Genomic DNA, 12,852 nt, shown 5'->3' on the forward strand with positions numbered 1-12,852 from the left:
AGAGAGAGAGAGAGAGAGAGAGAGAGAGAGAGAGAGAGAGAGAGAGAGAGAGAGAGAGANANANANAAAAAGAGAGAGAGAGAGAGAGAAAGAGAGACGAAAGAAATAAGTAAAATGAGATTAATTTTTTTTAATGAGTTTTTGTTTTGTTGTTTGTGCATCAATAATTTTGTTATTGTGAAAGTTTGAATCCAGATTAAAAGGAAGTGTTGAAAACTAAATAATTCAGATTCAAACTTAGCATGGTATAGTGGAAGAGAGCGGAGAAGAAGAGCGTTCGCGAGTCAGTAACGCAACGGACGTGCTCAGTTTGTCGGAGAGGGGGAAAAAAGATGGCAAAACCGAAAAGTCACGTTTTATATATCCCGATACGAATGCGCGCTGCGGGCGAAACGCCAAAATGTTGCGAACCGTTATGAAATTGTTTGTAATTTACAAGTTTTCTTAAACTACACTTGCAAAATATATTAGAGCAATTAGTATTAAGATCGATTGTATTATTCTTTCCGCGCAATCCCACTTAAAAAAACTCAACATTTAAACGTACCTATTCTACAATGTACTTTTTGTTTTCTGTTTTCTGCTTTCTGCTATTTTTTACATCTTGTCTTATTGCTTCTTATCCAGTTTTTGTTTTATATCGCTCAAGATAAAAATTAACGAATTTCGCAAGAAACAGGAAATATGTAGCAAGAAGTGTAATTGTCGATAAATGTCTGTAAAGGGGGAGGGGAAGAAAAACAAGAGGTAAAAAGCAAAAAACAAGAAATAAAGAGTTATTGTAGAATAGCTTTAGAAGTTTTATGCCCATTTCTACTAATGTCTCTCTTCGTCTTTTTCTAATCTTTAGAATTAGAAAAAGACAAAGAATAAGTTGAACCGAGATTAAAGTTAATCTACATTGGTGAAAATGGACATTAGAGTATTTAAAAATTTATATATATATTATGTATATATATTAGGTGTACAACTTTGCTTCCGCCGTTTTCCTATAGATGGCTTTAGCGGTAAGTGGTGGTCGAAATAAATAGATCATAGACGTGATACAATAAACTTGGGCATCTGTCAACATAACCCCATAGAAACATTAGTCGATTTGTGTCTGCATCATAAAGTTATTCTCGATTGAAAATGTCAGTTTACGAGCCAAATTCTCGTCATTTGCGGGAGGTTTTAATTTTTTATTTCAATATGAAGAAATCTGCGACTAAAGCTCATCGAATGCTCTCAAATACTTATGGTGAGGCCGCTATTAGTGAAAGAACGTGTCGTGAGTGGTTTCAACGCTTCAAGAACGGTGATTTTGATGTCCAAGATCATGCTCTGTATTTGGTGGGACCAGTTCGGCGTAGTGTATTATGAGCTATTAAAACCGACTGAAACAATCACAGGCGATCGGTATCGAACGCAATTGATGCGTTTGAGCCGAGCATTGAAAGACAAACGGCCGCAATACAACGAGAGACACGATAAAGTGATTTTGCAGCATGACAATGCTCGACCCCATGTCGAAAGTGGTCAAGACATACTTGGAAACGTTGGAAATGGGAAGTCCTATCCCACCCGTCGTATTCTCCAGACGTTGCTCCCTCTGACTATCACTTGTTTCGATCAATGGCACACGGCCTGGCTGATCAGCACTTCCGGTCTTATGAAGAAGTAAAAAATTGGATCGATTCGTGGATAGCCTCAAAAGATGACCAGTTTTTTCGACGCGGGATTCGTACGCTACCCGAAAGATGAGAGAAAGTAGTGGCCAGCGATGGACAATACTTTGAATCATAAATGTATAAGTTTTTTACAATAAAGCCTCGAATTTCGGAAAAAAACGGCGGAAGCAAAGTTGTACACCTAATATATATATATATATATATTGAATAACAAAGATACAATAAGTAAAAATAATAGTTTTCTTTGTGAAGTGTTAAAATAAAAAATACATTATTAATTATGTTGCCATTTTATACAAAAATGTCAGTAAATTAAATTTCTCTATGTTACATTTGCAAATTTGGATTATTTTTATTGAAATAAATTTAGTATTCATTTTTTTTATATGAGTTATGCCATTTTAATTCCTCAAATGACGCCTTTTAACATATAGGTATGAGTTTTAGTGTTAGTTATCATGTTACAGATTTTGGCGTCAGTTCCGGAGGATTAATAAGGATCTTATTCTGTAACTCTTAATGACTGTAACAATATTATCATTAAGAGTTAGAAAATATAGTCCTAATAGCTTTTGTAATATCTTTAATTACCGATTGGCGTTCCATCGCGGTCTGCTATCGAGTGTAGTTCTGGGCTGCGATTTGGCTCGCAGAAGAGTTTTTACAGAAATTTCTTCGCCAGGACCCATATTATTTGATCTTCAACAATTACAATCATACTGAAGTATCGTAATTAATTTTATTGATACATTTTTTAAGCGTTTTCTGTCAGGCAAGAACGATATATAGCAGGTTTAAGCTTTTTGCCAAGTTTAGCATTAGCCAAGATGCATTCGAATTTGAAGCAGCAAACTTGAGCGAAAGTCCAAAAAAAATAAATATCACTAATAATGTATAATAAATTAAGGAGAATCAAATGTAAAGTCTTGTGTCCACAATGCTAGAAATCGGTCCAAGACCTCGGACGAAGAAAGAATTGATCAATCGCAATGGTCATCAAATCAATGTGATCAAATTATTCAAATGTGATTTGTTAATTTTTTCTCTGTCCGAGATCTCGGACCAAATCATCGTGGACATCGAGCTTTAGATAAGTTACGTTTTCTATTCTCTTAAGAGAATCAATTAAGAGCATTCAACTTACTGGGTGTTTTCCTCGCGCGAATCGGCAGACATTTCACGGTAAAGCGTCTTTATGATCATCAACCTTATTGAACTATACAATATGAAATAAAAACGATAATTACCGACAGATACTACCGCATGCAGGGGAGAACACAGTCGTTGGTTTCGACCTCTAAGAAGCCCGGAAATGCATCAAGATCGCGAAGATGGTGACTCACTTTTCAACGTTTCTACGGTTGACGTTTGTCGTGTCCTTCCGCTCCTTCATGGAACCTTGGTCTCCGACCGACTGATCTTGTAGTTTCTCTCGTAGCTCCTGGACGTCGAATTCCACGTCTGTCTGAGTGCCGAAGTCCCGACCGATTGGCATTCTGTATTTGCTCGGCGTTAATAATCTGTTCTCCACAACAATCGACGAGGCGTCCCTCGACGACCTCTTCGGATTCCTGGGACTTGTGTTATTCCTCGTGACTGTATTGAACCCTAATGAGAAATAATCCGCGGCGCTTTCTGCAAATTTTCGCGGGCTCGGTGTCATCACCAGATTCACCAGCTGCAAATTCGCCTTGTTTAGGATTTCGGGATCCTCCAGCCGGCCACTCAGCACGATCGCCACGTCCTTGCTCACGGGCATCTGGAGAGATCTCGGATTCAGGTCCAGCATGGTCTCTTCCGATTTGTCCGCGTAATTTTTCCATGAACAAATTTCTCTCGGATTTTTATCGTTTTCGCTTTCCCGACAATTGTCGGACTCTTTGGCATCCTTCAGGCTGGATTTTTCTTCAGGATGATTGATCAAACTTGCGCTTTGCTTTTGCGCTTGCGAACAGCTCTCTTCTTCGCGCTTGTCGCTTATGTTTGCTATCATTTTCGACTCGTTGGAAAATTGTGTCACAACGTCGGTATCTTCGTCGGTGTGTTCCTTTTGCTTTCGTCGATTCTTCCGATCTTCCTTTGCCAACCGTTCCGCAGCTTCCAATACCTCGCGCATTGCTTGTGCCTTCCTCAACTTCGCCTCCTCCTTTTCGCGTATTATTCGCTGCTCTTCTTCAAATCTACAACGGAGTGAATTCATAGATGCCCATTTCTATCAGTATAGATTAACTTTGATCTCAACTCAACTCGCTCTTTATCTTTCTCTAATTCTTAGAGCTAGAAAAAGATGAATTGAATCAAGCTTAAAGTTAATCTATATTGGTAGACGTGGGCAATGTGATTTATAATTTTACATGCACCGGATCGTAAAATTATCGGATATCGGATATTCGGACAGAATGTAACATTGGATATCCGGTATCCAATCGGATATCTGAGAAGATAATTTCTTCGAATCGGATAATCGACATTTTCCGGATATCCGATATTCCGAGAAACTCCTAAAAAAAAAATTCTATAGAGATAAAGATTGTAATTTTGCAATAATGTATAAGATATTATAGCATCATGAATATGCATACTTATTTCTAGAATATTTGTATTGTATAAGAAAAAAATCAACAATTAATGATATCAAATTTCAACCGGGATGTATTCCCGGATATTGATGATATTCGATTATTTGGTCGGATAGTAAAAAAAAACCGGATAATATGGGATATCAGAGGACTTTCCGGGGCATCCCTAATAATTTTACACATAAGAATCTGATGAAAATTTTCCATAGAATTCTTTATGTATTTTTTCAAAATTTATAGATATCAGAGTTTTTTCAGAATTTCTGTAATAACTTTTTAGAAAATTTTTCAAAATTTTTATAGAAATTGGAATATTTTTTAGAAATGAAGAAATCTTATTATAATCTTTTCTAAAATTTTTCATATACGTGAATTCTGAAATATTCTAAGATTTCTGCAATTTCTGAAGAAAACTTAAAATTTAAACATAAAATTTAAAAACGTTTAAAATATTATTTCGAAAATTTTCATAAGTTTGAAATAGGAGATGAATTCTTATTAATAGGATAGATTGAATATTATGAGTATTATGACCTTAAGGAAACATTTTGATATATCTAGCATACTGAAGAATAAAAAAATCTTATGCATACCATTTGATCGATTTGTTGATATTTTATGTATCTTAGTATTGAAATTGATTATTTTAATGCAAATATTGAAGTGGCAGATGCTCATTTTACCCTCTGAATAGGCTAATATAAGCATTAGGAGTAATATGAGCACAGGAAATTTTTTTGTAAGAAATTATGCAGAAATAAAAGATTGAAATATATATAGTGAGTACAAAAAGTATTCGTACAGAGAAAATATTTAAAAAAAAACTTTTTAAACTTTTTAAAAAGTAAATATTATTTAACGACAAATGAGTCATCCAATTGATATCGAATTCAACACAAATTTGACGTCAATTCGATGTTTAATTAACGATCATTTTTTGCTGAGAAATTAACAATTTATTTATAAAGAATCCCTGGTGAAAATTTTTCTCATAATTTTTATGCGAGTTGGAACATTTTTCAGAAATACTCAGAAATATTCGGAAAGTTTACATCTTCTCTCAGAACTTCTCATACAAGTGAATTCTGAAATTTCTCATCCCATAATTTTTAAAAAATATTTAAAAATTTTTTAGACTTTTTGTAACATTTCATTAGAAATTATATTATACTTACAAAAATTTTAAAAACCTTACGATACCAGGTATGTAAATATGAAACCGGAATTTTTTTATAGAAAATACATGTTTATTGCATGAAAATGATAAAAAATATTTTATTCGAAGTATTGCCCATCGGTATACATTTTTTCCACCTGTTTGACAATTTGTGGATACCACGCCAAAAAAATTGTTGCTCTTTTGGCCAAACCAGTCGTCTAGCCATTTTCGTACATCTTCGTAAGAAGTGAAGCGCTGCTGAGCAAATGCGTGTCCCATCGATGCAAATAAGTGGTAATCGGACGGAGCCAAGTCTAGTGAGTAAGCATGCGAAAGTATTTCCCAACCAAATGCCTCAATCGTTTCCTTGTTTGGACCAGTTTTGCTGTGTGTGATGGTGCATTATCATGAAGCAAAATCACTTTGTATTGCCTTTTTTGATATTCCATTTTTCACACAAAGCTTGATTCAAATTGATCATTTGTTGTCGGTAGCGTTCAGTATTAATGGTTTCGCCAGATTTTAGCAGCTCATAATACATCACACCTTTCTGATCCCACTAAACACAGAGCATTGTCTTCCGTCCATAGCGATTTGGCCTTGCAATCGATGTCGATGGTTCGCCTGAAGTTACCCATCATCTTTTATTAGGATTCTCAAAATATATCCACTTTTCATCGCCAGTCACAATTCGCTGGAGAAATGACTTTCTTTTGTACCTGGCGAGCATTTCGCAAGTGATTTTTCGGTTTTCCTGCTGTCTTTCATTCAGTTCATGTGGAATCCATTTTCCCATCTTCTGGATCTTTCCCATGAATTTCAAACGTATGGAGACGGCTTCTCGTGTCACATTCAATTGATCCGCGAGTTGTTATTGAGTTTGAATGTCCTCATCCAACAATGCTTGCAATTCGCTGTCTTCAAACTTTTTCGGTGGTTTTCCACGTTCTTCGTTTTTCACGATTCAAAATCGCCACTTTTGAATTTTAAACCACTTGATTTTTAAAGCACTGTGATTTACCAAGAGCATGCTCACCATAAGCTTCGACAAACATTCGATGCTATTCTGCAGCAGTTTTTTTCAAATGGTAACAGACAATCAATGCTGTCCGCAAATCGTAGTTTCCAGGCACAAAATTCGACATGTTCAACGCTATTACAAACTACACATATACTGTTGTATGAAACTTGTATTGCTGAAAATTTTTGTCAGAACAAGAAAATGGCGTCAATGGCGCCGTCTGACGCAACTATATTGACAGCTATGGCCATCTATTGGTAAATTCCGGTTTCATATTTACATACCTGGTATTTCATAATTAACATATATGAAAAATTCTGAGAAAAGATGTAGATTTTCTGAAAAATGTTCCAATTCATATAAAAAATGTGAGAAAGTTATAAAATTATAGAGAAATTTTGAAAAATTATATAGAAATTCTAAAAAATTATATGAAAAATTCTGAGAAAAATTTTCACCAGAGATAAAATAGACTGTATGTTCCTTAAAATTATATATATCAAAAAAATGTGTATTAATTATAGAAAATATCATTTGAAAAATTGTATTATTTGGATGCTTAAAAAATATTCGTACGGTCGAGAAATTTAGCTTTTAAAATCAAGAATACATGTAAAGCGTTTGTTTATATTAGAACAGAATGTATTCATTGCATAAATTACAAATTAATGTTTACTTTCTATAAAGAAGACTTTTTTAATAAAAAAATTTCCTTGTACGAATTTTTTTCACTTTTTATTCACTGTATATATATTTTTTTCAACAATTTCTGAAAAAATTTTACTGAAATTATTTTAAGTTTTGAAACATTTCATCGAAATTGCTGAAAATTTGCTAAAATTTCACTAAAAATGAATTTTTTAGCTAACATATTGAAAAATCACTGAAACCGAACTAAAATTTCTTTGAAATTTTGATAAAATTTCTCTAAAATATATATATTTAAAATAAATTTGATAAAAATGTATTTTTCAATTAAAAATTACTGAAATTATTAGATGTACAACTGTGTTTCCGCTGTTTTTCTATAGATGGCTTTAGCGGTAAGTGGTGGTCGAAATAAATAGATCATATAATAAACTTGGGCATCTGTCAACATAATCTCATAGAAACATTAATCTATTTGTGTCTGCATCATAAAGTTATTCTCGATTGAAAATGTCAGTTTACGAGTCAAATTCTCGTCATTTGCGGGAGGTTTTAATTTTTTGCTTCAATATGAAGAAATCTGCGGCTGAGGCTCATCGAATGCTCTCAACTACTTATAGTGAGGCTGCTATTAGTGAAAGAACGTGTCGTGAGTGGTTTCAACGCTTCAAGAACGGTGATTTTGACGTCCAAGGTCATGCTCTGTATGGTGGGACCAGCTCGGCATAGTGTATTATGAACTGTTAAAACCGACTGAAACAATCACAGGCGATCGGTATCGAACGCAATTGATGCTTTGAGCCGAGCATTGAAAGACAAACGGCCGTAATACAACGAGAGACACGATAAAGTGATTTTGCAGCATGACAATGCTCGACTCCATGTTGCGAAAGTGGTCAAGACATACTTGGAAACGTTGAAATGGGAAGTCCTACCCCACCCGCCGTTGCTCCCTCTGACTATTACTTGTTTCGATCAATGGCACACGGCCTGGCTGACCAGCATTTCCGGTCTTATGAAGAAGTAAAAAATTGGATCGATTCGTGGATAGCCTCAAAAGATGATCAGTTTTTTCGACGCGGGATTCGTACGCTACCCGAAAGATGGGAGAAAGTAGTGGCCAGCGATGGACAATACTTTGAATCATAAATGTATAACTAGTTTTTCACAATAAAGCCTCGAATTTCGGAAAAAAAAACGACGGAAGCAAAGTTGTACATCTAATAAATTGAAATTTTTTTTTTATTCCAAAACGTGAAATAATTTGAACAAAATTTTTCCAGAAATGCCAATCAAATATTTGATTAATATAACAAAAAAATATTACATTGACAAATATTTAGTAAGCATTACCAAATGGTAACAATTTGGTAATACTTATTAAATATTTGTAAAAGTAACGTTATTTTTGATTATAGATACATATTTAATAGTTATTACTCAATTTTAAATGGGTTTATTACTATTGGCTAAAAAAATATACATATTATATTGTTAATATTGTTATCTTATGTATTGCCACCTAATTTTGTTATATATCCTATGTATTGCGCGCAATATTGCCAAGTATTATTAATGTATTATCAAGTATTATTAATGTATTGTTATGTATTACTATGTATTGTTAGTACTGCTATTGCTGGCATTGCTTGTTTTATTATTGTACTGTCGCCATATATTTTTAATAAAATGTACACTGATTGCTCCATAATAGTTGATCGCTCGTCAGACTCTTTTTTTCAGTGTACAACAAAAGGAATAATGAAGATACTCATAACGACATGTATACCTATCCGAAAAACTCCCATGTCTAATAAATCAATAACAGTCTCAGGACTTTATAAAGTTAGAATGGCTATTGTTTATTTAACAAATATATCATGTAGAACAAAATATCTTATTTCAATGTAAGTTGGGGACTTTATGAAATATTAGAGGAAAAAACGTAGAAATAAAAAATAGCGTACCTACTTATTTAATATGATAAATATCCGAAGTACATAAATTTAAAAATTGCGCAGCATATTGGAATATCGCGAAGGCAGATGCATTTTTTTACAACAGTTGGCACTACTAATATCAACCATTACAGAAATATAAAGGATGATCATATTACTTGCAGTGCTTATAATATTCGATTCTAACCTATATATTATGAGACTATATATGTGAGAACTCTTTTTACTTTTCTCTCCATCCCAAAGCCGGGAGTTTTTTACTTTCCTAATATTTTATATTTATTTTACCTTGCTTTGTCTCTTTCTCTCTCTCGCCGGATTCGTTCTTCTTCTAACATCTCTTCTTTTATCCGCCGCTCTTTCTCTTCTTTCCTTTGTCTGTCCTTTTCCTCGAGTTGCTGTTTGATGGCGTTTTGAAGCTCCAGTGCTTTCTGACGTTTCATTTCGCGTTCTTGAAGGATCTCCGCGTCCACAGGAATATTTTGACCCCGAAGATAAGATACTTTATTGATATCGGAACCGGTTGAGCCAGTCGTTGAACTGTCCGGGCTGCTGGCGCTGTCGTGGTTGATTACCAGGACCTTGATAAAGAGAGTATTTGATTTAATTGTAAATACTGTGGAATAAATAAAACAAATACTCTTGAATAGTTTTTAATCTTATCTTTTTAAGATACTCAAAAAGTTCTTTGTAGATAATTTTATGGATAATTAAAGTTCTAGTAAACATTACTTGGCTCGATTGTCCTAATCTTGATAGCCAAGAAGGCGGCGGTGGATCACCTCTAGCTGCGTCTTGATCCCAGACACTGCCCCACCTTGGCCTGTTGAGTTCACCCATTCTGCCTGGCGAAAGCCTTCTCGATGGTGGCAGTGAACTTTCCGGCGTAGTGCAGTACGGATTTTGCCAAGTTTTTTCTGTCATTTCCATCCTGATCGTTGCTTTATTAAGCAGAGTTCCTTAAGTCAAAGAACATATGGAAAATTTATTATTGTTGTTAAGGAGAATGGTTAAAAGACATATGATATTCTATTAGAATTAATGCTATTTGTAGAAATTTATTTTTGATATCCATTTTTGTTTAATCCCTTACTATACATATTCATTAAGATACTTGTGAAATTTTTCTCTTTAAGATATTTTATTGTATATAATTTCTGAAAAAATAATTAATATTTTAATACCAAATTATTATGCCGAATTGTCTATTTCACATGTTATAAGATTTTATCAGAAATTATGGAATAAAAAATCTTAGAAATCTTAGAATATTTTAGAATTTACATATACGTATATAGAGAATTCTGAAAAATATATGTTTCTCAATACTTCTGAAAAATGTTCCAATCTGTATAAAAAATTTGAGAAATTTCTGAAAAATTGTACAACTGTTCAACAAAAATTATAAAAAATTATAAAGTTTACATAAAAATGCTGAAAAATTATAAAAATTTTTTATTTTATGGAGCAAAGTTTTCTATTATAAAAAATTTATTCTGGTTTCATTAGTCAACAGCGTATCAGCATATCATTTCTGAAATTCATATGAAATTTACAGAGTATGGTTTAGAAGAACTCACTTTGTCCTGCCTGCGGTATATCCACGGAATCGCTAGCGTAACCGGAAGTTTCGCCTTCGCGTTCCTCGCCTGGCGAGCCGTAATGTCGAGTCTCTTTTTGATTCTCGTGCTCGTTGGATCGATGGCAATGGTGTCCCAGTTTTTGCGCTCTCTGTGACTGGTATCGCGATCCCTCCACACCGAAGTCACGCTGTTGTTGTTCCTACAATGGAGAGACGATAAGGATAAGAAGCCTACGATAGCGAATGGAAGATAGGTTTGCGTGCGAGGGTTCTGACTTTCATGAAGGAAGAAATTGTGTTCCGTCGGTTTTATATACATATTGTGCTTGAATATTATTGTCGTACCTGCCTGAGACGGGACGCATACATACATCATGCACGATTTGGTTCCTATTTTCCGTTTATACATACATAATAAAAACCGATACGAGCGGTTGCATTTGCGAACAAAATTTTTCTTTAAAAATTAAATACTTTGATTAAATACATGTACCTATATGCAACTAATTTATTATATCAATTACAGTCTTAGTTAAAAGTATAAAAACATCCTCACAAATTGTAAATGTTCTAGAACGGTTTTGTTGAAGTATTTAAAAAAATTTAGGTAGATATATGTATATAGATCTGAATATAACTTTATTGGACCAAAATAAATAAAATGCTCAAGTTGGTTGTCATAATTAAAAAATTTAAAAACTTTTTGCAGCATTGCTGATCATATTTGAATTTTCTACATTTATTAATTATTTTGATAGTTTAAAAAAATTATTTTTAGGTCTGTATAAGTCTATATAATTCTTAGATATTTTAGCAAAATCGTTTTTTTTGTGGTATGAAAAATAAATTAAAAAACAGATTTAATAAAAAGTTATTATTATTTTTATAATAATTTTAATTTCTTGTTAGTTTTCTTTTGGGTTGATTTTCTTTTAGTTTTCTTTTACAGTCTTTTCCAAGAAAAAAAAGACAGTAAATTGAGGTTGCTTATTTAATTATTATTAATATAATTATTTGAAAAATGCTTGCAATTAAAATTGCAACTTTACATAACTAAAAAAGAGATAAGAGTCGAAATCAATAAAAATTTAATTTACCCCATTTTTCGAATAATTTTTAAAAAATGTTTGTAAAAATTAAAAAAAATAAGTTAAATTGTTTCGCTAAATTTCTTAATTTTAAAATCAATTCAAACACGAGATATTTTTTTGGGGTAATAACTGCGAAAGATTTGTGCTATGAGTAGTTCTAGCTATCGCAGGGCTTAATGAGGGCGAGCTTAATGCCCGCTCGTCACTCTTTAAGTTCGAAAGCGAGGTGTATAAGCTTGAGGTCGTTGAACTTCACACGATAAGAATCGATTTGCCGGACTGCCTTACTTTTGTTTTTCCCTCGTGAAAGGACAACATATTATCGAGAGTCGTTCGTTATTTATTAAATTTGATTAGTCGCGATCGTTAATTTTGATGGATCATCGAATCTTGAATTAGAGTTCGAATATGAATTCCCTTTATCATCAAAGCTGCATTGTTTCAAAGAAAATGCTTCGAAGAAATCAAATATAAAAATAATATGTGTAAAGATTATAAGCAAGAAAAATTTTTGAGTTATGTAATTTTCTCAGTATATAGTCCTCGACGTATAATAAATATACTAAAGTACTAATACTTAATTATTCGATTATTTCTTAGCTACATAACACATTGTACCGGACACTGCAACCACATGCAAATAAATTTACAGCATGTGAATTATTCAGGTAAGTCAAAGATAATATGATATTCCAGAGTTTTTATTCGTAAAAATCAATTTGAAGTCCAATATAGCAAAATTATTAATGAGTTAATAAAATTTTTAATTGAAAATCCATAATGAATTCCAATGTAAAAAATGGAAAAATAATTGTCTTGGCAATTAGTCATAAAAAATTTGAAAAATTTAATTAAGTTGATTAAAATATAGAATTATTTTAGATATAAATATTGAGTTCGTTCTTATTGAAATTTTTTCAAATTTATTTTTTATTCTTATATATAAAACTAGGCTTATTTAATTTATTTTATCTATATGTGTGTGTGTGTGTGTGTGTGTGTGTGTGTGTGTGTGTGTGTGTGTGTGTGTGTGTGTGTGTGTGTGATATAATAATATTAGTAGAGTAGTATTTATTTAGTTTAATTATTATATAATATATATATATATATAATAATAAAATAAAATAAACTACTAACACGTCGT

General features: G+C 32.8%; 1 protein-coding gene across 1 annotated transcript in view; it reads right to left on the minus strand.

Moving 5' to 3' along the window:
• LOC105626900 overlaps nucleotides 1–12,852 on the minus strand; it is a 64,319-nt gene that overhangs the window by 38,759 nt on the left and 12,708 nt on the right. The window contains exons 4-9 of the mRNA XM_012208190.1: nucleotides 10,616–10,817; nucleotides 9,768–9,994; nucleotides 9,324–9,616; nucleotides 3,014–3,850; nucleotides 2,815–2,886; nucleotides 2,262–2,369 (exon numbers count right to left, since the gene is read on the minus strand). Of these exons, the coding sequence (XP_012063580.1) occupies nucleotides 2,262–2,369; nucleotides 2,815–2,886; nucleotides 3,014–3,850; nucleotides 9,324–9,616; nucleotides 9,768–9,994; nucleotides 10,616–10,817 (1,739 nt within the window). The remainder of the gene's footprint in view (nucleotides 1–2,261; nucleotides 2,370–2,814; nucleotides 2,887–3,013; nucleotides 3,851–9,323; nucleotides 9,617–9,767; nucleotides 9,995–10,615; nucleotides 10,818–12,852) is intronic.

Source organism: Atta cephalotes (genome assembly GCF_000143395.1).
Source record: "Atta cephalotes unplaced genomic scaffold scaffold00007, whole genome shotgun sequence".
NCBI classification, from domain to species: domain Eukaryota; kingdom Metazoa; phylum Arthropoda; class Insecta; order Hymenoptera; family Formicidae; genus Atta; species Atta cephalotes.